The 25,543-nt window shown below is 50.6% G+C and overlaps 2 protein-coding genes and 1 pseudogene across 5 annotated transcripts; all 3 read right to left on the bottom strand.

The window, feature by feature from the left end:
- Positions 1-1,565: 1,565 nt before the first annotated feature.
- On the bottom strand, positions 1,566-2,996 carry SDHAF1 (succinate dehydrogenase complex assembly factor 1). The gene has a single exon (XM_019749997.3). It carries the CDS (start codon positions 2,582-2,584, stop codon positions 2,228-2,230), a length of 357 nt encoding a protein of 118 aa, XP_019605556.2. The 5' UTR covers positions 2,585-2,996; the 3' UTR covers positions 1,566-2,227.
- Positions 2,997-3,420: 424 nt separating this feature from the next.
- LOC109457221 (uncharacterized) lies at positions 3,421-25,490 on the bottom strand. Of its 4 annotated transcripts, none has more exons than XM_088800692.1 (3): positions 17,188-25,490; positions 14,344-14,434; positions 3,421-6,170 (listed from the first exon to the last, which is right to left on the bottom strand). In XM_088800692.1, coding segments are annotated over exons 1-3 (507 nt in total). In that variant the 5' UTR covers positions 17,603-25,490; the 3' UTR covers positions 3,421-6,169. The 4 variants fall into 4 exon arrangements, 2 of the variants coding, with proteins under 2 accessions (XP_088656818.1, XP_088656817.1); XR_016022211.1 differs by lacking the exon at positions 3,421-6,170 and adding an exon at positions 15,736-15,965 and having other exon boundaries at positions 13,333-14,434; XR_012490487.2 differs by lacking the exon at positions 3,421-6,170 and adding an exon at positions 15,736-15,971 and having other exon boundaries at positions 13,333-14,434.
- On the bottom strand, positions 21,467-21,543 carry LOC141567747 (U4 spliceosomal RNA; annotated as a pseudogene).
- Positions 25,491-25,543: the final 53 nt, after the last annotated feature.

Raw genomic sequence — 25,543 nt, forward strand, 5'->3', positions numbered from 1 at the left:
TCACAGATAAGGACGTTGAGGCTCAGACGTTAAATCACTAGCCCACAATCATGTAATCAATCAGTAAGTGTGGAGCTGGGATTCAGACCCAAGCATTCCTGTTCTGAGGTCCAAGCTTTTTTTTTTTTTTTTTTTTTTGGGGGGGGGGAGGTTACAAATCATAAGATTTTAATACTATTCCAAGTTTTAATTGCATATCCAAATTCTAAAGTTATAGGTATAATTTACACATTCTCCAATTAACAATTCTGCATGGGCCACAGTTTAAATGTAAACTTACTAGCCTGTAAAATCTCCACCCTGCTCACTTATTCTTTTTGCTGGGCATATAAAAAAAAGTATTGATCTAAAAATAAAACAACCTGCTGTGAACAAGCTTCTTAATCACCACCCACCTACAACACTCCTCCCTCAAATCAGGCATTCCCCACCCCTCCCATCCTCTCTACCTCTCTACCAGGCAAACTCCATTCACCGAGGGGGGTGGGGGGAATGTCTCCTCTCCTGATTCAGGAACCCAGCCCCAGAGGGAACTCTCTCATTGCCTGCAGCGCTGCCAGAAGTTCCCATCCTGCAGCTTGTTAGGGCTCGAGATCTTGAAACCAGGAGTAAGCAAGAGAGGTGGGAGATGCAGAGAAATAATGGGGGCTGAATGGGTAGGACCCTATTAGCCACTTTCAAGACTTTGGCTTTTACTCTGAGATGGAGCCAGGGGAGGATTAACAGTATCACCGTGATGAAAAATACTGAGGCTGAGAGATGAACAAGGTGAAGAGGGCCCCAAGTGACAAGAGTACTAACCAGAGACTAGACTAAACTAGGAGCTGCAAAGTCTGTGCCCTGGGGCACTGGAGGCCCAAGCTGGGACCCTGCATTTCTCCCCTTAACCTCCTCCAGGCCTTTGCTCACACTGGTCCTCCTGCCTAGAAGCCTAGCCCTGCCTTCTGGTAAAGTCCTTATAATTCTTCAAATTTCAACCCCACTTTATAACTATTTGTGTATCTGCCTCCCCCATTGGTATTAGGGCAGAGACTGTTTCTCTTCTGGCCATCCTCCCTTTGGTCTAAAGTCTGGGCTCCTTTCCTAAGCCGCCTCTTCCTCTCAAATACATCTGCTAAGAGTTCAGCTGCTTTCCACTTACTTAACTGACCTGGGTGTACATACAGCTCAGGATCGCAAACTGCAGTACCCTAAAGAATCTCTAGGGCAGGCCCATACAGACATGGGAGAGGGTCCATCTATCACCTCTGGGCCTTGCTGACAAAAATCCCAGCTTGTCGCTGAGGCTGGTGGACTCCTTAGCCAGGTTTGAGGTCCCACTATTGCCTCAGGGGTTACCAGCCAGGCCTCAGCTTCACCATTTCCTCTCCCACTTCATTATTCTCCATTAAGGAGTTTCTTTAGGGTCAAGCCAGGGTGGGTCCCCTGGATCTGCTCAGGAGAGAGAGACCAGTCTAGAAGGTTCCAGAGGGAGAGACACCCACTCCTCCCAGAGGGTACGCCTTGGTGTGTGGGGGGGCCTCTTCAAAAATCCCAAAGACATAATATCTTAAAGACTACCAAAAGAAAGTAAACACATCCCCAACTTTATTCCCTTTGTTCAAAAGTCCTGAGGACAGAACGTTGCAGGAATCAGGGTTCCCTCTCAGAACCAGTAGGTACAGAGTCTCGAGGGGTCTTTAAGTGATCAGCTGGGATGAGAAACCCCAAACCCCTTCCTCACCAGTCCTAGTTTGTTGCAATTAATGGGGGGAAGTTTTCCAAAGGGGTACTCGGGCTTCTCACCGTCCATCAGGGCATATTCTCAAATTCCACAGCAAAAAGTTTGCTCCTCTCAGATTTAAATACAGAGAGGGGAGTTCATGAACCAGGGGTCAAGAGATGGGTGTACCAGTCTCCTTCCGTCCAACCGGGGGCATCCTGGCTCCCCATGCCTTCAAGTAAGTAGCTCTCAGCTTGACACAGCCAGCTGGCAACCCTGGCCGCCCCAAGTCCTCATAAGGAAGTCCGATAAATTACCACGGATTGGACAAGGTCGGACATCTCCCCATCCATCACAGTGGTCTTTGGACACCCACGTCGGCAGGAGTGCTCTCTGATTTTCCCAATACATCGAGCAAGTTTCTCAAGACCTGTCATCTTCCATCAGGCGGGTTCCCTGGTCCTCTCCACGCTGTCAGGCAGGACCCTAGGTACTTCTGTGTCATCTGGTGAGCTCTTCTGCCTGTCACCGTCCATTGGGAGGGGTCTCCGGTGACCCCACTCCGTCGAGCGCGCTCCTCGTACCGTCACCATCCTCAAGAGGGGCCTCGCGGGCCCCGGCGCCGCCGGGCTCCTCCATCGGGCCCCGCGGGCGCACGAAGGCGCCCATGGCCGTGGCGTGGCCGGAGCGTAGCAGCTGTAGCTGGCGCCGCCCGCGGCGGTACAGGTATTCAATGCGCAGTACGTCGGAGCGTGGCAGGCAGGCATGCTGCCGGAACTCGGCCCGCACCCGCGCCTCGGCGCCCGGCTTTCCGCGCCCGGCGCGCAGCAGCTCGCGGTACAAGCTCAGAACTTGCCTCTGTAGCCGGCTGAGCCGGCTCATGGTAGAGCTGGGCTGCGGGCTCGCGCAGAGAATGGCCCAGAACAGTGGAATTGCAGCACAGTTAGGACAAACTGAGGTTTGAGGCAACAGACACTTCCGCTTCGCGCTCCAAAACCTTTAGCCTCCCGCCTCCTGTTTTCCGGATCGCTCGCGCCCTATTGGCTGTCGCGTCCTATTGGCTGTGACGTATCACAATGCTGCGGGTAAGGGGCGGAGCTGCTGGCTCGCTGGCCTGCCCCAAAGGGAATGTTTGTCCTTGAGGGGACAGCAGTTCTGGGAGCCCGGAAGAGGAGGAGGAAGAGGAAAGGGTGGGGTGGCGGTGGAGGTGGGGGAACTAGGTGCTCGGACTCAGGTTTTGGGTCGGAAGGGGACCTAACTCCTGGGTTCTGGGAGCTAGAGGTTGGAACCCTTGTCTGCCCTCCTCCCTTATTTCTTTTATAAGCTAATGTATGACTGTATATTAATATAATAAAATATACAGTATAGCACGATGCAATCAATATTTTAATATATTGTCACCTAATTTATATTTTATGTAATACATTTTTTTAAAATAGTGAATATTTTTAAATGTATTAAGCATTTATTTTAAATGATACTAAATCCTCACCAACACCTTGACAAGATAGATCTGCAATACTATATACTATAATATATGCCTCTTGCCTCTACTGACAAGGAAACTGAGGCACAGAGAAATAACAGTGTGCCCAGGTTCACATGGCTAGTAAGTGGCAGAGCCCGGTTTTGAGCCCAGGGAGTGATTTCATGACCTATGTTCATATATATATATATATATATATATATATATATATATATATATATATATATATATATATATACTGCCTCTCCAATAATAATATGTGAATCAAAGTGGCAGCAAGAGCAGTCATAGCTTAGTATATGCCAAGCACTTTACATGTATCCTCATAGCTACTCTGTATGGTAGGTACTATTCTTATTACCACAGTTTGTGGATGAACAAACTGAGGCACAGAGGTTGAGTCATTTGCCAAACGTTGCACTAACCGTTTAAAAGACACAGTCAGGGATCTCTTGACCCTTTAACCAAAGGTTCTGGCTTCGCTTACCTGCCAGATTGTGGCAAATACCCCAGCTATTCTCTTGCTGGCCCATCTTTCCACTGCTACAATTAGCCTCGAATTCACAACTGGATTGTATTTGTCGGCATGGGATTTCAGTTTGTTTTTCTCTTACTTATAAATAGTATCCATTTTGTCTGCCCAGATTCCAATTCTCCTGCTGCTCTCTGGCTTCCACGTTTCTTAGAGAGCTAGGTATTCTCCACCCTGGCATCTCTCTCTGCTGGATTTCCAACCCCTCCTTGTCTGGCTTCTTCCCATCAACACTTAAACATCCCTGAGTTTCTCCCCTCTCAAAATCACAATAATAATAAACCAGTTCTAGGATAACCTCGCCTCTTCCAGGCTGATTTCTATTCTCCCCTTTAGGCATTGACAATTTGTCAAAAGTGACGTCTACTCACTCCTCAACCCTGCAATCCAGGTGCTGCTCCCCTGCTCCCTGGATCTTGTGATTTCTTAGGTCACCCACAGCCTCCCGACCCTAAGTCCATGGACATTTAATGGGTTATTTTATATACACTATTTGGTTTTCATCACAGTCCCTCCCTTTTCCTGGCCTTGTTCTACAATGCTCCTCCCTTATCTCTTCCCCAGCTCAGCTCATTTGTCACCTCCTTCAGAAACCCTTCACTGCTCCCCTAAACTAGGGACACCTCCCTGTGCTCCCACAGCCTACCTGTGCTTCCCCCCTCCCAGCCCTGATCACTCTGGCCTGTGCTACCCCTATTACAACTTTGATCACTCAGTAGTTCCTAGAAGTTCAGTAAGTATTGGGAAAAGGTGAGGTCAGGGGATCCTCAGAAGTCCAGGGTGAAATTTATGTGGGGTCTAGAGGATCATGGGAGATCAGGCCAAGGACACTGAGCCAATTGAGATCAATGTGAGATCAGAGAATCATGGGAGAACAGTTCTACGTTAAAAGGCTATGGAGGGGGCCGCCGGATGCTTCAGTGGTTAGAGCACAAGCTCTGAACAGCAGGGTTGCTGGTTCCATTCCCGCATTGACCAGTGAGCTGCACCCTTCACCACTAGATGAAGACAATGAGCTGCCACGGAGCCTCTAGAGGGGCACTGGATGGCTCAGTTGGTTGGTTAGAGCAGGAGCTCTCAATAAGCTTGCTGGTTCAATTCCCACATGGGACAGAGGGCTGCACCTCCTGCAACTAAGATTGAAAACGGCGATTGAAAACAGCAACTGGACTTGCCCCTAGATTGAAGGACAATGACTTGGAGCTGATGGGCCCTGGAGAAACACACTGTTCCCCAATATTCCCCAATAAAAATTTAAAAATAAAAGGCTATGGAATGTCAGTAAGCCCCAGGGATCAATGTCAGATTACACAAGGGTTTTGGCTGGAATTGAGGAAGCTCCTTACTCGTGTTTCGTGATTGGCTCCCGTAGCTGCACAGCCATTCCTGAAGCCAAGGATCACTCACCCATGGATCACGCGTGGATCATCCATGGTTGGTGGGCAGCACAGCCAGGACAGGCGGGAAGTCAGCAATGACATGGAACCAATCAAGACCTTGGGGCCTGGCACCCACCAATGTGGCTAGTGCACAGGCACAGAGCATAACCGGCATGGGTGCAAGCCCACTGAAGCCATCAGGCCCACAGACACTAGGTGACATGTGGCACCCTCCCAGCCTCACAGTACCGTACACCCCCATCCAGGATGCAGTCTGTGCCCTGTGGGCAGGAAAAGGGCCAGCATGCAGGCCTTGGCCACTCAAGCACATGTAGCATTCCTGGCAGCCAGGCAGGACCAGTGTCGCCTCAACCTGCAGAGACAGACAGACTCAAAATCTGATCCAAAAATCATTATGAACACAACAAACACCAAAGCATATGTGTACCACATATCACAAAAGATGAATTTCCCTACTATATAAAGAATTCCTAGAAATTAAAAAGAAAAAGAGCAACAACCCAATATAGAAAAAATGGGCAAAGGTTATTCAGAAAGTTAATAGAAAAAGAAATACAAACGTTTCTTAGGCATTTGAAAAGATGCTCAACCTCCTAATAAGACATACAAATTAGAAATCCATTGAGGCAAGGGACAGGGCAGGGGGGCACTCACCATGACATATCCCCAGTTCTCACAGTCTAGGCTGAAGCAGTGTCCATGCGCGCGGAGCAGGACGCAGCAGAGTTCCGATGGCCGTGGGCCTTACTCCAGCACCACCTCGAAGGTCCACACACTTCGCTGGCAGCCTGTGCCTCTCCCCATCAACAAATAGGTATTGGTGCCCCGGAAAGTAGATTGGTTGAAGGTGTGATGATGGAGCCCAAGGCGAGGCAGAGGTCTGGGCCACTCCGGGCTACGTGGCAAGATTTGCAGTGACTGGTCACAGGGTGAAAGGGCGGCAGAGCCACGCCGGGTTCAAGGTAGCGGCCCGCGCTCCGGAAGCCGCACTGAGCTTGCTGTCCTCACAGCTTGGCAGTGGCTCTAGCCTCGCACAAGTGACTGGGCACTCTGGAACATACACGGTGTAGTGTGAGTGTGCGGGGCACAGTGAGCCTGCGGCAAGGAGTAGGAATGGAGGGTTCCTGGAGGAAAGTAGCTGCTGGAGTCTCACCCCCACCCCACCACTAGGGCTAGCATGCGGCATCTGGGGCCCTGCAGGGGTAAGAGCTGGAAAGCTCCGACTTGGGCAGAGCTGAAGCTGGAAGCTCCACATAGGGAAAGACCAGGTGGCTAACCCTGGGTCACAGGTGAAGCTGATCGTCCATAACGGCCTGGGGGCTGGACCATGAACACATCTGGGTCCCTAAAGAGGTAAGGTTGGAAGGACCATAATCAGGGCTGAAAATTGGGAAGGGTAAGAACTGGGAGCTGGACTTTCATCAGAGCAGAGCGGATACTTTGGGAGGGACAAAGGTTGAGGGCCTGGATCATGATGGGGGGTGTGGAGGGGTGGTTGGAGTCTGGCGCTATGAGAACTACAGGGACTAAATTGTGCAGGGAGGGGCTGGTGCCCTGGGATGGGTAACAACCAAGGAACTGAACCCTGGTCAGGAGTGGGGCCAGGCTCCCCAGATGAGCAAAGACAGAAAGCCTGGATAGAGGCCCTGGGCACTCACAGCACAGGCTCGACTCCCACCAGGGAAAGACTTGGCCAACCAGCAGATGGCAGGTTTCATAGTAGAGGCTGAGCATGGGGCAGCAGCTGGTGCCCAGGCATATGTCCACCATGCAATCTTGGAAATAGGGGCTTGGTGCCAGCAAATAACATAACTAGAAGGGCCCCAGGGGATCCAAGTGGATGTTACAGATATGGGCAAAGTGGGTTTGGGGTGCTGGTAATTGGCAGGGTGACACAGGATAGTGGCAGTGATGGCATCTTTTTATTTATTTATTTTTTAGAGATGGCATCTTAACAGCAGGATTCAAGCACCCATCTGGAGAACCCACCAGGCAGTTATGGCCAAAGGCTTAAGCCAGTGTATCTTCAGGCAGCTTGGTGGTGCTTGCCACAACTCCTGGCACCTGGAGGCCATCTGTGGAATCCCCATTGTAGCCCACAGCCCCATCACATGGCCCCTATATGCTGTGGAAAAGCCAGAGCTACACGGATCCCAGGGGCATAGGTCTCATGCAGGCAAAGAGGCAGCTGGCCACCGTGTCACAGCCACCATGAAAGATGAGTGTACCGCTGCCTAGAACCTGGAACGGTAGATTCTGCCAGCCCCCACTCACCTGTTTGAAGAAGGTGTGTCATTCTGGGGCTCTGGAGACACAGTGTCAGAACCAAGTATCCCTAAGTATGAGCAGGGGCTTCAGGGGGCCCTGTTGAGGGGCCAGGAGTCTGTCCATAATGGCCTACAAATGCTTAGGATGCTGTCCACGATCCTAGAACTTTTTCCAACAAGTACTTGGAAGGTGAGAACTGTGGATTCTGGGGATTGGGACTGTAGTATTCCTAGATCACATCTGAAGAGTTGAAAGCTGGGGACTCTTGTATGTACAAAACATTTAGTAAATAATAAATATTTGTGGAACTAATGAATGAATGAATGGGTGAATGAGGTTCACAGATCAAGTCAGGCTATAGAGTCCCAGGAATGCTGGGATTTCTAAGTAATGGCAGGCACTATAGAGTGCTGTGGTGAGTGGCATAGGGCAGGAAGTTCTGTCTGTCCACAACACCACCAAACGCTGCAGCTGCTGTCCATGATTCTGACCACATGTACCCACAGCCATTGAGGCTGGGGGTCTAGGAATTGGGGGTGAAGGTTTGTAAGCCTTGAGAATTGGGGATTTACAATTACTGGATTGGGTCTGAAGATGCCCAGGATTTGAACTGAGAGTGGGGTCTGAAATTCAGTTAACACATGTAAAAAGTTCTTAGACTACTGCCTGGAACACAGCAGATACTCAGTAGGTGATTGCTGAATGAATAAATGGAATTCTTAGGTCAGGACTGGAGTTACAGGATCCCAGAATCAGGGCTGAAAGCTCTGGTATACTGGGTCTCACAACGAAGGTTCTAGGAATCTTGCATCAAGGCTACAAATACTCAGGATACAAACATGTAGGTTGAACTATATGAAATTGCCACATTTGATGGATAAAAACATCAAATATTGGCAACTTCACATGGTCCACCAACATGTGCCAGCACAGTGAAGCATGGTAGTTAAATGTCCTTTGACTTTGGAGCCAAGTTGTCTCAGCTCAAATCTTGGCTGCTGGCTTGTTGAGTTGTTTCACTTTGGCAATTTAACTTCTGTGTAAAATGAGGGAAATAACAGTACCCATTGGAAATAATTGTTATAAGGATAAAGTGAGGATTTATAATTATGTCTCACACATCTTGGGGTAGGAGAGAGATTATGGCCCATGAGGATCTAGAGCCCCCCCATAAAGCTGAAGTCTGGACTAGACCCCTGGTCCCAGGAAAGGCATAAAATCCAGTCCTAATCCACATGCTTCCAAGTGCCAGGTGAGTAACTAAATGAGCGAAGTGGAGATGTGATGGGGATTGTGACAAATTGGAGAGAAAATATTTGTCCTGGTTCAAGGGGGAAGTCCGGCCTGTGAGTGGCCATGAGAATAGAAGACTAGTTGCCAGAGCTTCTGGTTTCTCAAGAGATGCCATAGTCCAGCCTCCCTCATTTAAAAATACTAACTAATTCAGTAATAAATTTAAAAGATCACCAGGGCAAACCATCGACTTAAAATAACTGACACCATTTGGGTCCTGTCCTCTGTGGTCAGTGGATTAATTCATCCCCACAGCCCCAGGGGCTACTCTCCTAGTGTTCCTATCTTTTCTTTGTTTTTTTCTCTACCTTGATGGGAAAATTTGCCGTGTTGAAGTGGTATCAGAGTCACTGGGGACTCTGAATCATGTTTTGCAAATGAGGTAGTTGTGGTCATGTGTTTTCTGACCATTTGCAGAGACAGCATAACAGACCCTGGAGCCACATTGCCAAGGTTCAAATCCCAGCTCTGCTATTTAATTGCTTTGTGACCCTGAGCAAGTTGCTTCACCTCTCTGAGCCACAATTTCCTCATCTGGCAAATGGTAATGCCTATTGTACCTACCTTAAAAGGTCTCTTGTTAATTATGTTTTACTATATTGGCACCTAGTGAGTGCCTTACATGTGGGCTTTCCAACAGCCTTACAATTTCTTTTCCTTCTCTTCCAAGAAGTTGTGGGGGACTGGGGTAGAGGGTTCTGGACTTATAGTTTGGCCCTAAAGGGTAAAGCTTATTTGACTTCTAATTTGGGGGTTAGGCTTGGGGTTTTTTGACATTACGTCTCTGGGTCAGAGAACATGGGGCAAAAGAAAGGAGGTAGGAGTCCTGGATTTGGGTCCAGTACTGTAGGACAAAAAGTCAAAGTATGACCCTAGGGTAAGGTTAGGGCGAGGTGATCGTGGGATCAGGTTTGAAAGTCTTGAGGTGAGGACTCTGGGAACGGAGATCATAAGGTGGAGTCCCTGGGTATATATGTGGGGAGGACGGGAATGTTCTCATCAGGACCCAGCTGGGTTCCTTGGGGTCCAGCCTCAGGTAGCATCCAAGCACACGTACTTTGAGGCTGCTCAGGGTGCTATCAGTATCAGTGCCCCTGAGCATATGGAAATCAGCGAGCTTATGTGGTACCAGAGAACTAAGGCCATTCAAGAGGTACGTGCAAGAGCCAGGGACACGGAAGCAGTGCCAGTCAAAGGTGATGTAGTGGCTTCTGCTGGTTGCCCCACAGGTAGCCATGCTGGCTGGCACACGTGTGCAGGCCATGTGACAGGGCACAGCACTTGGCCTGCAACTGGCCTCAGTGCAGATCAGGTTCCCTCCTGAAGCTGGACCGAGGCAGCAGAGTGCACAGCCCGCGCCTTCCCACAAGGCCTCGCTGGGTACCAGCAGTTATCGCGGTATGTGCGGTCACAGTGGCCTGGCTTGGGATGCTGCAGTAGCAGGCCTGGCTCCTGCATCTGTAGCCAGCATCGCTGGCACATGTCACTCCCGATGGGCCCACGCACGTCTCTGGGCAGGATGAGCCCAGCCCATAGGCTCATAGTGGCTATTTTGGGGGCACTCGAAGGCTGTGGGAGTGGGGTGGTGGAAGAAGGTAGAGAGGAGAGAGTGTTCACATTAAGACCTCCATGTCTGGTTCCGGAGACCCAAGCATTCAGCTACCCCTGAAGCGGAAACATCCGCACCCTCAGACCAAGTGTCTCACCCAGGATCCCAGGGTCCTCAACCCTCTGGAATGGACCAGACCCAGTGTCTCCATCTCCCAGAGTAAAGACATTTCTGTCCTCAGAAACCAGAAGTCCCCTCCCCAGAACATAAAAGTCTGGCCCTGGGATACAGAGTCACCCCAGAATCTGGAGTTCTCGTTGCCTACAGGATTTTTGCATCCACCAAACCCAGGAATCTTGCCTTTTAGAATTGAGTAGTTCTGGGCTCCAGGGCCTAGATGTCTTCAGCCCCAAGACCCAAAGACCCTGGAATACCCAGGCTCTAGGTGTTCCAGTGCCCAGAACCCAGAAATCCCGCCTCCACAGCGACTCTCCATCCCCAGACCCAAGGAGCTCTGCCTCCTGAGCCTCTGCTGTCCTGCCCACAAGACCCAAAGGCTGTCCCATCCCAGGGACCCTGGAGCCTTGCCCCCGGAATCTAGTCCAGTATCAAGGAGTCGCCCCAAAGTCCCAGAATCCCCTTCCCCAGCAGCCCATAGCCCTTTCTCTCTAAGGCTCACTCATGACACCTAGCCTGGAATCTCCAGGGACCCATGCTGACACCCAGGCTCTGACAGGTATACACATAGACCTGAACAGCCACACAAAGTGCAGGTCAGTAGTAGGAGAATGGGTAGAGATCCAAGCACTGCAGCTGGTCTCAAAATGCATAGGTGGCAGCATGCCATGTCGGTGGCAAAAGAGCCTGTTCAGAGCTGCTAGGACTGTGCGGGGCCCCAGGATCTCCTGTGGGGATGCAGGCTTGGCACAGGGAGCAGCCCAGAGGCCGTGGCAAGGGGCATCAGGGGGATGCAGGGCCCAAGTGTGCAAGAAGACGTAGGTCCAGACTGCCCACATCTTCTGTGGGTCCATTGAAGCTACTGCACAGGCCACCATGAGCTCATGGTAGCTGGAGGTCACTTGCAGAGACAGCACGTGCTGCCAGTCATAGGCTATGTGTAGTGCAGGTGGCTCTTGCTCCAGACCTGCCTCTGCCCACAGTTCCGAGGTGCAGAAGTACAACTGCAGCCGCTTGTCGCTCAGGGTACCTGGCAGCTTCCGCTGCTGCTGATTCACCTGCGGGAGTTATCCAAGCGCTGGGGTCACCAGAGGCCTGCATTCCTGGTCATTCGAAGAGGAAAGGCTGCCTTCATCATTTGATGGAAGCTGAGGGGTTGGATGCTGGGATACTGAAGGAGTGGGGGCTTTAGGGATCCAGTTCTCATTCTCATCTACTAACCAGGAGTCTTGTTTCCAATACCCAGATGTGTCCTCATGCAAAACTCAGAGGTCCTCCTCTCAGGAATTCAGGTAAGTAATTCCACTAAGGAGCTGGGAGTGCCCAGCTCTTCCAGTTCATTAGCGAGCCTTCAACAGATCAGAGGCTACCTCCCCTCTCCTAATCCACGATGTCCTTTTTTTTTGCCCCCACCACCCACCCAGAAAGTTCCCAAGCCATCTTTTACTTTCCTTTACTGCCTCCACTCTGGTCCAACGTCCATCACCTCCTGCCTGGACTGGACTATTGCAGCAGTCTCCTTACTGGTCTCCCAGTGCTTTCTTCACAAGCCCCATAGCCTGTGCCTCACGCAACAGCCAAGGGGATCTTGTTAACTAACACCCAAGTGAAATCTCATCCCTCCTCTGTACAAAATCTTTCCTTGGCTCCCACCTCACACAAAATAGCAAGAGCCCACATGGCTGTATACAATGTGACCCCCATATTCTCCCCCTCTGCTCTGCACCACAATCCCACCACTTCCGCCTGGGCTTCTTGCTGTTCCTCTAACATGCCTGGCAGATTGTCACTTTCGGCACTTGCTGTTCCTCCTGCCTGGAATCCTCTTTTCTCAGGTGTCCACGTGGCTCTCTCCCTCACCTCCTGTAAGTCTTGTCTTGAGTGTCATCTCAGCGACGCCCACCTGTTGAAAACTACACTCTCAGAAGTCCTGATCCCACGTTCCCTGCTCTATTTTTCTCTCTTTAGCACTTCCCATCTTCTAACATGCTACATAATTAATTTATATTTATGGCTTATCTCTCTCCACTAGAATATAAGCACCATGAGACAGAGGATTTTATCTGTCTTGGTTACAGACATGTCCTTAGTGTCTTGAAGACAGTTTGGTACATACTAATAAGACATTCCCTAATTGATGAAGGAACTCAGGAATATCAGGTCCCTAGGAGATGGGGGCCCATGTTGGTGAGAGTAAAAATCTGGAGCTTTGAGAATTTGAGGGTGCTGGGTACCTGGAGTGGAGGCTGCTGGGTGCTGGGGAGCCATAAGAGCACTTGGGGAACTCCTGAGTGGCAGGGTGAGCTCCCAAGACGTGTGGAGGGGAGTATGGCGCATCACAGCTCACGCCTCACGCACTTGCTGAGCTTTCCGTATAGTCGCTCCTTTAGCCCTCACTACAGCCCTGTGAGCTAGGTCTTTTCATCATCCCGATTTCACAGATGAAGAAACTGAGACCCAGAGAAGTTAACTAATTTGGCCAAAGTCATACAGATAACAAGTGGCCAAGATTGGTCTCGAACCCAGGTCAATTGGATCCAGAGTCCATTGTCTTTCCATAGGGGTGCTGAGAGGTGACTTAGTACATCCATAACCTCCATCAGTTTGATTAAATATAGTCTAGCCCCAACAACCTTCCAACCAGGGCAATGCCCCTAAATCTTGTCTGAGGAAAAATTTGGGGCATGCCAGTGGCTGCGTGTGGTCCTAGGATATGTCCAAAGCTCAGAAAATGTGCAGGTTCCAGATGACACTTCCGTGAGCTGGACTCTGTTCCAAGTGCTTTCCATATGCTAACCCATTCTCACCCCACAAACACATGATAAGAGATCCACAGTCCCCAAATGCAAAAGTGGTCTGAAGACTGAAAAGTGTGTGTGTTTGATATTAAAACTTATTGGCAGCAAAAGCTGACCTGCACTTACGTGGAGTCGCTTAAAATCTTGATTTATTCTACTGAATGTGAATATTCAGACATTTCACTGCAGAGATATTAAAATTTGTGATTATGTAACGCCCACTGGGAATACCATATGGCATTCGCATGGTATGACCATTTGAAATTCCAAAAACTGAAATGCACAGGGCCTCAATCGTGTTAGATAAGAGACTGTGGACCTGTATGTTGCCTCCATTTTAGAGATGACGAAAAAGAGAGACAGAGAAGGATGGAGTTTCCCAGGGTTTCATACACTATTATTTTTACCCAGACAAAGCGAAACTCAGGCTTGACAGCAGTGACAGTGACCCCAAACATGTGCCATGTGACAACGTGCATGGGCTGGCTACCTCCAGGGCAGGAGACCGTAGCTGAAAAGCATGGAGGCCCAAGGGCAATGGTTCACCATGTAGGTGCAGCCTCCGGGCCTGGGGAAACAGTAGCCATAAAAAGTGCAGGTGTATGGGAGCCTGGAGGCCCAGCAGGTACCCTCTGTGAGGCCTCACTGCCCCTTACTAGCGATAGCCACTGTCTCTGATTTGTCCACAGATACCATTTTGGACCCACACACAGTTTCAAGATCTGGTTTCGTCACAGCCTGGCTAATCACTGCTACCACCTGGAGCCCTGGCTTGGTTACTGAAACCATTTCTGACCCAGATCCAGACAGTGTCTTAGATTTGGACTCTGGATCAGCTATGGGCAAGGGCAGGGGGACAGGTGCGTGCCAGTTCAACCACAGCTACAGATACATGCCGGGGTTCATTCACAGCCCCTTGTGCAAGCCCTGGGTCAGCTTTAGGTGTGCTCTCTGATCCTGGTTTGGCCATTGCCTTGGTTTTAGAGCTGGAGCTAGATACTGTTTTGGAGTCCTCCAGAGATATCATCTTGGAACTGGATGGTCTTAGGTCCAGATGTGGCTTGGGTGTTGGGTACACACCTAGGCTTGTGCTTCACAAGATGACATGTGGTCCCACTGGAGCATGCATGGTTCTTACCAGAGACTGACAACTGGAATGGCATCATCAGAGAAGACTCCAGGAGGGGATGGTTCCATGAGAGGGTTTGGATACTCCTCAGTCAGACTATCTGGAGATGAAATAAGGAGAGGATGCAACAGAATTAGATCCTAACATTTAGTCTCATTCCTGACCTGCCTCCACATCCAAGCCCTCCCGGGTTCCTGACATCGGAGACTCAACATTCAGAATCTATCAGCATTCCCAATATAAAACGAAGTGGGCCCACATCAGCAGAAAGAGAAGAGTGGGCTGTGGAACAATAAAGAAATGATCGCGCTGGCTTGGTGTAGAATTGGGCTTTGATGAGCTGGAGAGCACAGGCTCCATCTAAAGACAGCTATATCAACTATTTAAGAGTCTCTGTGCCAATAAGTGCAAACACATCTGTATGTCGATTCTGGCTGGTGAGGACTTCTGGCTTTCCACATTAAGCAGACTTAACAGTAGTGTGTGTGTGTGTGTGTGTGTGTGTGTGTGTGTGTGTGTGTGTGTGTGTGTGTATACCTGTTCTTTGTGAGGAATTGGAGATATATTATACCCTAATTTTCAGGGAGGGGAGTTATTTTTTCATAGCTGTTAGTGCATGAAGTCAGCCATCTACAAAGTAACTAGGGCATTGCATATTTTCCATTAAGATACAAAATACAGAGCTTTGATGTGGATTAGAATGTGAGCTAAAGTGTCAGCTCCCTGGGGTAGGAATGTTGTTTATGTTGTTCATTGTTGCATCTCCAGTGCCTGGAACAGGTCTGGCCTGAGGTAAATATTAAGAAAAGATTATGGAAAAAAAGCAAATATTTACTGCATGCCACTGTTCTATTCACTCATTTTAAACAATGCCACAACAACCTTATGATGTTGTTGGTATTATTATCCACATTTTACAGAGGAGAAAATAGAGGGTTAGAGAGGTGAAGTGATTTGCCCAAGATCACACAGCTTACAGTAGGGTTTTAGTTCAGACCTCATGACTCCGGAGTCAAACTCTGAATGATTGTGAATAAATGAACAGAAGTCCATGTCTTCATTTCCAAGACACCTTAGCTTCCCTCTGAGTATCCCCTTGCTTATCTCTTGTCTCCTGCTGTTTTTCAGGACTGGAAAAGATTGGGTGGGAGCCTCCTAATTCCAGGGTTACGGGAAAATCCTGAGTCCCATAGTGTAATATATTTAGAACCATGGTCAGCGTCCAGCTACACTGAGTCTGCAGCTGCCACCTGCTCAGTGTGTAGCTTTGGGCAGTGATTTCTTGCCTTCAACCTTCAACTGCTTTCTCTATAAAATGGGGATAATACAAAGACCTGCCTCCAGGGTGGCTATTAGGAATACATTGTATAATGTACATACATTATATATAAAAGCACTTACCACTCAGCTCATAAGTCAGGGCTATTTATAAGTCCCGTGAAGCAGTACAGACAAAAAAAGGTGGTTAAAAACTTGTGCTCTGGAAGCACAAGTTCCAATCCTGGCTCTGCCACTTTCTAGCTGAAAGAATTTGGCAAAAGGGAGGTCGGCTGGCTCAGTTGATTGGAGCGCGAGTTCTCAAGAACATGGTTGACGGTTCAATTCCCGCATGGGATGGTGGGCTGCACCACCTGCAACTAAGATTGAAAACAGTGACTGAAGTTGGAGCTGAGCTACACACTACACAACTAGATTGAAGGACAACAACTTGGAGCTGATGGGCCCTGGAGAAACACACTGTTCCCCAATATTCCCCAATAAAAAAATTTAAAAAAAAGAAAAGGATTTGAGCTCTGGCCCTTCCCCCATTCCCACTCCAGGAAAAAAGGAATTACTACAATCTTATTGTAGAGTCTACCTCAAAGGCTAGCAGAAAGGTTAAGCACTCAATACTATTATTATTTAATCCCTTCCCCCCACTCTATTGTTCACATTTTACACTGTAATAAAAAAAGCATGTGACCTTCTGTAATAACTACATCTCTTAGTCCAGCACCTGGCATATGAAGTGGCACATATTTAACAAATCATTATTATTATATTATTACTATTATATAATTATTATTATTACTGTTATTCATTACACAAATATTTACTAAGTGCTGGGCACTGTCATAAGTGCTGGCGATTCAACAGTGAACAAAACATTTTTGTAAAAATCTGACGTCCTGGAGCTATTTGGGGTGATGGGAGTGTTCTATAATTTGATCGAGGTGTTGTTACACAGTATGCATATACATGTAAAAATTCATCAGGCTGGACACTTACAAATTGTACAGTTAAACTGTGTATCTTAAAACTTACTTAAAAATTTTAAAAATTTTGCCCTCGGGGTACTAGTGCGTAGCAGAGAAAGAGAGTAAGTATATGGAAAGTGATGTGTGCTGTGAAAACAAAAGCAGGGGAGGGCTAGAGATTGTAGGTGCTGAGGGACTGCAGTTTTAAATTAGTCAGTCAGCTTGGCCTCAGTGAGAAGGTGACATTTGAGCAAAGAGTTGAAGGAGGCCAGGGAGTGACCCATGAGGATACCATGGGGACTGCCAGTGCAAATGCCCTGGAGTATAAAGTAAGGTGGTTGGAAAATAGAGTGAGGGAAGGGCAAGAGGGAGAGGAGATGAGATCAGAGAGGTAATGACAACAGATCATATGGGACCTCAAAACACTGAACGGATTTGGCTTTTGCTGGGAGTGAGGTGCAATCATTGCATGGGCAGATTTTGAGTGGAGGAAGAACATGACTTGCATTTTTAAACTCTCTCCCGCTGCTCTGTGATCAATCGAATGTGTTGCCCTACCCCTGACCCCAGGAATCCCATCACCTGCCAACCTCTCTTGAGCCCCAGGGCTGCTTACTCGCCATCTTCGGCTGTCGCGTGGTGTGGGTCACAAAGCCAGCTCCGTAGGTGGTGCCGAAGTGGATCACGCCCCATCCCCCCCTTCCGCGCCTCTCCAGGCGGTGCACGGCGCCACGCCCACTCCTGGGCCCAGAGACCACCTCGGTCCAGGCGAAGCCGTGAGCCAGGGTCTGGCTTTTGCCAGAATGTTGCCGATGATGCGGCTTGAGCCGGAGGGAATGAGGCGTCAGTGCAGGTCCGACAGCAGCCGCGGGTCCGGGAGCACCGGGGTGGGCTCGCACGCCACCAGCGCCGCCACGTCGGAAAAGTCGGGCTGTGCGGTGAGCGCGAAGTTGTGGCTGAACGCGCCCACCAAGGGCAGGTCGGCAAAGTAGGGATGGTAGGGCCGAGAAGCGCATCACCAGCGGGAGCATGGGGTCCACCGCCAAGCGCAGCACGCGCCAGGGCTCAGAGCCTGCGCCTTTTCAGTGTTGGCCCAGTCCCCCAAATGCAGGCTGCTCAGGCCCCAACCGCCACGTACACAGGTCTGCCGGAGCAAACTGGGGCACCGCATAGACGTGGTCCCAGGAACCCTAGGGTAGCAGTTGTTCGGCTATGTGGCCACAGGCCTGGTCTCCCGCTTGCGGGCTACTGTGGCCAGCCAGCAGTGCGACGGAATAAATGGGCACGATGCAGGTGCCGGACAAGTCTTCTGCGCTTGGCACCTACAGCGCCTGGAAGGGGGCTCAAGGTACAGGAGGAGTGGCTGGCGGGCAGCGTGCTCGATGCTGAGGCCACCACAGCAAACTCGTGTGCCGTTCCTGGGCCTGCAGTGACGGTGTCACCACCACGGAGCAACTACCCAGCAGGTGGCTCGGAAGTGCTTGCTCGGTGTCCAGGAAGGCACACCCACGCACGTGCATCGCTGTCAGCGGTGGTAGCAACGCGAACAGCAGGAAGTTGGGCTTCTCCCCGTCCCCCCTTCTCTAAGAAAGCTGTGAGGATGAGGTGACTGCCCTGGAAACCCACAAATGCAGCCACCGGGCCTAAGGGAACCAGGAGGAGAGAAGGGAGTCAGCATAATCAGGTGGGTTTGAAGCCAAATACATCCAGTTCTAATCCTGACTGCCAGTCTCTAGCCACGTGAACGTGGGCAAGGTACCTAACTTCTTTGGTCTGCAGTCGTCTCATCTGTAAAAGAGGATGTTAGCACACCCTTCACAGAGCTATGAGAGGATTAGATGAGATAATATATATAAAGGCCGTGGAAAAATGTCTAGTATATAAAAATTAGCTTAAAATAAAGTCACTTCCTTTGCACCATCTGTCCCAGGGCCCTTCCCACAACCAGTGTGGCCAATCCCCTGCCCCAGAGTCTGCCCAAATAGTCCCTTGTCTCAGCTAGCCAGGGCCCTGTCCCAAGAAGCTCCTGTGGCCAATCCCCTGCCACAGATCCCCGCCTGGCAGTCCCCCAACCCCAGCCAGCACAACCAGTCCAGATCCAGACCAGCTCACTCGTCTTCTGTGTTCCCCACAGATCACTAAGGAACTCAAGGCACAGCAGGGCAAGTGTGAGGACAGCCATGGCTGGTGAGGGGTACGTAGACAATGGCTCATCAGTATATCTCTTCTGCTAGTCTGTCCTCCAGCCCTCCCCCTGCAGGACCAGAGGGGAGCACAAGGAGAAGCCCAGAGAAGGGCTCAGCCTCAGAGCCCAGGGAAAAAGACAAGACTGGGAGTCTCGCCTGCCAGGAGCTGGGCTGAGGCCAGGCACCTTGTGGGGGCATTTGTAGTCCCAGATGCCCGGGCCTGGCCCTCAGTACTCTCCCTGGGTCAGCACACGGATGTCCCCATTAGCACTGACCCCAGCCTGACGTGGTGCCATTGATTATAATGAGGTCTAATTATGTGAACGATATAGGAAGAAGGGGCAGGTGGAGAGACAGAGAAGGAAGGGGGAGGGACAGAGAAGAAGGGAGAGACAGTTAGGAAGGGGAAAGACAGAGATGAGCAGAGACACTAAAAGAGAGAGAGGAAAAATACAAAAAAATACAAGCCAGATGGAGAGATGGGTGTGGGGAGAAGGACAGGCAGGGTAAGGAATGGAGAGAAACAGAGAGAGTGGGGGAGAGATATAAAGATGAAAAGAGAGACAAGAAAGAATTCTTCAGAGGAGGGCCTTTGGGTGTGGAGGACATGGTTATGTTGGGGGGGGGAAGGGTTCAAGTTTGAGACAGAAAATTACGAATTAGGATATCAAAAGGGGCAAGGCAAGAATACCATGGTTCCATTCATATACTTGAACATGTGCTATTATTTCTCATAAAAACAAAAAAAGAATCCCATCGTTCCTAAGAAAAGAGGGGCAGCCTCCTGAGCCTGCTGAGGAGGGAGAGGCTTCAGGCTTGAACCTTTGAGCTACTGGGGAAGTGAGGGCGAGAAGCCAGGACTCCTGGATTCTGAGAAAGGAGGGGAATGGAGAATGGACTTCTGTGTCTGAGGGAGGAGGGGGCTGGGGGCCTGAACGCCTAGGTTGGGGAAGTGACTGGAGGCAGAGGCAGGAGGGGATATCATTTGACAGATGTGGGGGTCTGGAGGATCTGGGGTGGAGCTCCTCAAGGGAAGACAATGGCTTCCACATCACTCCCATCCTCCCAGAACAGCCTGAGCTGGAGAACAATGGAGCTTCACCTTACATGGAGGATCCAGGAGAAGGACAAGGCTGGTTCCAGACGGAGAGGCAAGGGACCTCGGATAGTTCCCAGGCCCCTCCTCCCCTAGGTCCTAGGAGCCTGTACCCCTAGCCGTCTTCTCCCCCAGAACCCTTGTCTTTGGTAGAGGGAGTAGTGGAGAATTCAAGAAGGAACCCACTTTCTTTCAATAGCGTCATTTCTCACCTGCTTAAGATCCTCCCCAGGCTCTTCATCACAAGCAGAGGAGACAGGGAAGGCTCCATCAAGACCAAAGGAAACAATGTGAGGGCAGGTCTGGGAGTATTAAAGTGTGAGCCTTTCAGCGAGCAGTCATTTCCTTCCAGGTGGAGGTGGGGAACATATATGCCAGAGACAGAGCTGGGAGAGGGAGGGCAAGACCTGCAAGGCCAGGAACCCTGGATAACTAAGGAGGGTTCTATGCAGAGTAGGGTCACGTTTGGTTTTAGGGAAATTCCCTGGGCCAGAGCTGGGGGTGGGGGTGGGGGGACTGAGGCCTGGAGCCCAGAGGGAGGAGATGCAGGGTCCCAGGCAGGGAGGTCAGAGCTAGGACAGGATGGGGCCAGAGAAGGGAGGAAGGGCAGATGGGAGGCACACTCAGGAGGCTGAGAGGGGTTGCCCTGAGACAGAACCGGGAAGAGGGGCAGGTTTAGGAAGAAGCTAAGGCCAGTGTGGGATACAGTGGGTGTGAGAGGCCTGAGGGGTTAGGAGAGGGGCCAGTGCTGGTGAGAGATGTAGAGTCATCAGCAGAGAAGGAAAACAGAGGCGGCGGGGCATGTAGGGAGGGTGATGCCCCAAAAGGTGAATGGAGAAGCAGGAAGGAGGTTGGTTCCCAGCCCTGGGGCTACAGCATTGAGGGCTGTGGACGAAGAGGAGGTTCCCAAAGAACTGATATTTTATCCAGAGGAATGGGGACAAGGGTTCCACAGAGTTGAAGCCAGAATATACCCAGAATAAAGTGCTTTGAAGTCTCACATTTATACTCTAAATTCTTGCCAATTTTGCATTCATCTCGATTAGTCTATCCATGTGAGTTCTCATATAAAAAGATTTTCAAGTACTTACCAGTGATACCCTATAACCTACCCCTGTGCACCCTCTCCCACCCTCAATAGTGAAACTCTTCACGTGAAAAGGAAGCTATGGGTTCATCCTGTGGCTTTGGGGTCTCCCCAGCCAGTCTCCTGGTGTCACCACGCATTCAAGGCTCTTCATAAGCCTGCCCACAGCAGCCAGACACTCCCAACCCCCTCAGGCAACTGAACCCTTCACCCCAACCTGTTCTTTGCCATGTGCCCCCAGCCCCCCCCCACCCTAGCCAGACGGATCTTTCTAAAGTCCGAACCTGACCCTGTCCCTCCTCATGGCTCCCCAGTGCCTTTGGCATGGAGTCCCAGCTCCTCAGCCTGGTAGCTGGCACCTGCCCACTTGATGAGCTCACCTGTCACCCACCCCCTTCTCCCACGCTGTGCTCCAGCTACACAGAACTCTGACCAGCTCTTCAAGCGCACAATCCTCTCTCCTCCTTTCTTGTCTTTTGCACACGATGTTCTGTCTCCTTGAAGACCCTCTCTTCTCCTGGCTCTCTTTATATATCCTTCAATTAGCAATAATTGCACCATGGATAAACCTCATTGGCTACGATACTGCCCCTGCGCAAAGCTTGTATGTCCGTCAAGTGTGCAGGGCCCAGTGCAAAACGAAAATGTGGAGTCCCTTGTTCAAAAATCATTAAGAATTTCACAATAGTGACAGCAAGGCATTCAACAAAGCACAGGGTCCTCCTAAAAGTGGGCTGTGTGGCTGCACAGGTCATACTGCCATGAAACTGGCCCTGCCTTCAGGAAATCTTAGACCCTTTCCACTTCCCATCCCAGACTCAGGTAGGAGCCCCTTCTGGACTCCCAAAGTCCCTTTGGCTTAAATAGGCCCTAATCACTCACTTGGGCTTCCCCCATCCCAGCCCTTACCACTCTGGGCTGCCATTGTTTGGTGAGTATCTATATCCTCCATGGGCCTGGAGCTCTGTAAGGGCAAGGTCTGGGGCTGTGTGGGTCACCAGCATCACTCTACACAGGTCAGGGCAACACCAAGCATGGATACATATCCTTGCTTTTGTGAGGCATGAAAAGGCACAGGCACCAGGGAAGGAGCCATGCCCAGTTTCAGCCCATTGGGAAGACCCCTTCATCTGATTCTCCCACATATATGCCCATGTAAAGAGCTGTAAAAGCCTGGCATGAGCTGAGGCCTTGCAAGGGATCCCAGGTATGCCCCGACACTTGGCCTGTCAGATTAGCCACACTCAGACACGTGGGTTGGATCAGGCAACACACAGACAGGACAGAGTCCTGGTGTCAGGACCAGTCACTTAAAAAAAATGCTCCAGGAACTTGGTCCTTTGTACCAGGAAAGCTGGTCTCAAAAATGTGCAGGGCATTCTCAAAGCCGGACAGGGGAGGGGCAGTGGAAGGAGCAGTACTCACTGAGCTCAGGGTACTGGTGGACTCAGCTGGGTAGTGTTGGACAAGCTACATTTTAACTTTAAATTCTAGATATGTGTGATCATTTGTCCACAGTCGTATTATTTCTGCATGGGGGTGGGAGATAGGCCAGGCATCCTGTGGGGAAGGCAGTGGGGGGCCGTGTTAGAGGGACCAGTCTGCCCCTACATAACTCTTCCTACCCTCCCTGCTTCCAAACATGTAATAAGCTACCACTAGGTGTGTGTCCCCCTTCTGGGCCTGCATTTTCTTTGTCCATATCCCCCCTGATCAGCCACAGCCTCTGTCTTGCTGAGCCCCGGTCCACTGTTTGCCTGGTACTTGAACCTAGAAAAGGTCAGTAATTCCTATGCTACAGAGAGGTCAGCTCCCCTATTTAAGGGATGGATCCTTGGATATCAGATATCCAAGGCCCCACAGCTCTTCATCCCCAGTCTCTCTGCAATTTTGCCTGAGAACTGGGTAGTTTGACAGGGGTCCACACCTTCCTCTCCATCCCCTATGGAGGCCTCTAGTGAGGTGGTCTCAAATCTCTTTCCCATCCATCCACTCAGGCTCCAACCTGAGTACGGTCAGCTTTCTGCCTGGACCATTGCAGTGGCCTCCTTCCTGGTCTCCTTGCTTCACTTTTGTCCCTCACGTGCAAACCCACTATTGCAGCTTCTTTAGGATCAGGTAGCACAGCTCGCCTCACTGCTTGAAACCCTCCAATGGCTTCTCATAGCACTTAGAATAAAATCCAGACTTATCCCAGCAGCCTACAGGGGCCTGCATCAAGAATAAAATCCAGACTTATCCCAGCAGCCTACAGGGGCCTGCATCACCTGCCCCCTTATCACTCTCCAGCATCAACACGGCATCACTTCCTTTCCTTCATCCCACTGCAGCTCCCTGGTCTCTTTCAGTACCTTTTACTCACCATGCGTCCATCAGCCCCTGGACCTCAGTACATGCTGTTCTATTCGCATGAAATGCCCTTTCCTCCCCCTGCATAGTTAACTCCAACCTCAGCATCCTTCAGATCTCAGCTGGGGCATCACTTTCTCCAGGAAGCCTCCCTCAACCTCTCTTCCTGGGTCAGATCCCCTGGTTACAGGCTCTCACAGTTCCATGTATCTTTCCTATATGGCCCCGCTTGTCACCACAGATGCTTCACACTTGTGTGATTATTTAGCACTTGTTCCCCACCAAATGGTGAGGGATGTGAGAGCAGGACCGGCCTGTAACTGTTCATTATCGAGTACCCAGCACGTAGCACAAGTAGGCACTCAATAAATTAGTATTTTAAAAATGAGGGTGAGAAACGTGCGCTCTGGCTCCCCCTCATGGCAGCAACCGGTATTCGGTAAGTGGCTGGAGGTATCCAAACCTCTCCCTCCCTAGGCCCTTTCCCCAGGATCCCTCACTGTCTCTGATGGCCTCTCCTGACCTCAGCCACCAGAGAGAGAACCTCATGATGCTGCTGGGGGACTTGGGAGTACGACCAGGTCCCTGGGACTCAGGTTGTTCCTGTGGCTAATATAGGATCATTTCCAAGGCCTTTGCCCACCAAGAAAGCTGCAACAGAATCTAGGATGTTATCCCATGAAGACAAGTCATGTACACCACATCATGAGAACAGCCACTCAAGTCTTGGGCCCTCTTCACCATGCTCCTCATACCAGATCAGTCCAGAGAAAAATGACAGGACCCAAGTTCCCTTTGCATACCTGCCTCTGGGCCCACTACAAGTAGCCTGAGGTCAAGGAGCATTATTCCTCTTACTGCTCATCCCATTCCTGGATCTTCAGTGAGGCCCTTTTCCAAGACCCAGGGTTTGGTCGTCCAAACCTCCGGGTGTCTGAGGGTGGCCTAGGGCAGTCCAACACAGAGTGAGGACAAGCCCTGGAAAGACAGGGGACAGAAAGGCCCAGATCCACCTGAACCAGGCTCTAGGCCCATAGAATCGCAGGTCTTACTCCCTATCCACACTTTCTGAGCTCCTACTCTCAAATCAGCTGAGTCTGGCACCTGTCCTACTGGACTCCTCACTGTTCTCACTGCAGTCTTGATATCATTAAACACAATAATCACTTGGTTCTGAGTTGTCTGGTTTGCTTCACTCTGTTCCTCCACCTGCTGTTCCTGCTTAGTCTTTGTTTTTTAGTCTAGGTTTTGCTTTGTCCCCTAAACATGGAAAGTCCCAGAGGCCATCTCACCACGCTGGTGGCCTCAGTCTCCCCATCACTGCTGACAGAGCCCTCATTTCTGTCCCCAGCCTCTGCCTCAGACCAGGAGTCCTGACACCTTCTGGCTGCCACCCCCTGGATGTCCTCTGGGCCCCCCACATCCACCAAGTCCCACACTGGCCTCAGCATCTTCCCCAAATCTGCCCCTTCTCCCTGGTTCTGCATTAGAGCAGCACCACTGTCCCCTCCCCAGCCAGAGCCCTGGGCCTTGTCCCTCCCCCATGGTCTTTCAGCTCCATAACCCATTCACTCAGCTTCCTGAAATGCCTCTCCCACCTAACCCCAACTGCTTTCCCCAGCCCTGCCCTGGTCTAGCCTCGTCCTTACCCACCCAGGTCCCTACTCGGACTTCCCCCAAGCTCCCTGTTTCAGTCTTCCCCTCTGGTTTACCCTTCTCATGACAGCTAGAAGGATTTTCCTAAAACCCAAAACTGACCCTGTCCTCCCCTGCATAGAATTCTCCATGGCTCCCAATACTAACAATCCAGAGTCTGAGCTCCTCAGCCTGGAGATCCTGGATCCTGCTCACCCGTCCTGCCTCACCTCTACCACAGGACCCCAGTGCCTGGCACTTACTAAATACTTGCTTATGCTGTGCCCTCTGCCTGGAACACCTTTCCCTCTGCTCTTTGCCCAATGATCCCCTCCAGGTGTCATTCTCAGGTCACATGTCTCCTCCAGGAAGCCCTCCCTGACCATACCCTAGGCTGGGTCAGACTCCTTTTCTGGACTCCCACAGTCTCCCAGGCTTCCCTCATCACCACATCTCTGCTCACTCTGAGCTACCACCATCTGAGGTCAGGGCTTGGGGCTGTCTGGTCACAGTATCACCCAGCATAGGGCATGCCCAGAGATGATGCTCGAGGAATGTATGTTGACTAATTGGATGACCATCCTCAGCCTCATCCAGGGACCTCAGATAGAACTAGGCA

Source organism: Rhinolophus sinicus, chromosome 8 (genome assembly GCF_057876585.1).
Source record: "Rhinolophus sinicus isolate RSI-liver-muscle chromosome 8, RSI-T2T, whole genome shotgun sequence".
In the NCBI taxonomy this organism is placed as follows: domain Eukaryota; kingdom Metazoa; phylum Chordata; class Mammalia; order Chiroptera; family Rhinolophidae; genus Rhinolophus; species Rhinolophus sinicus.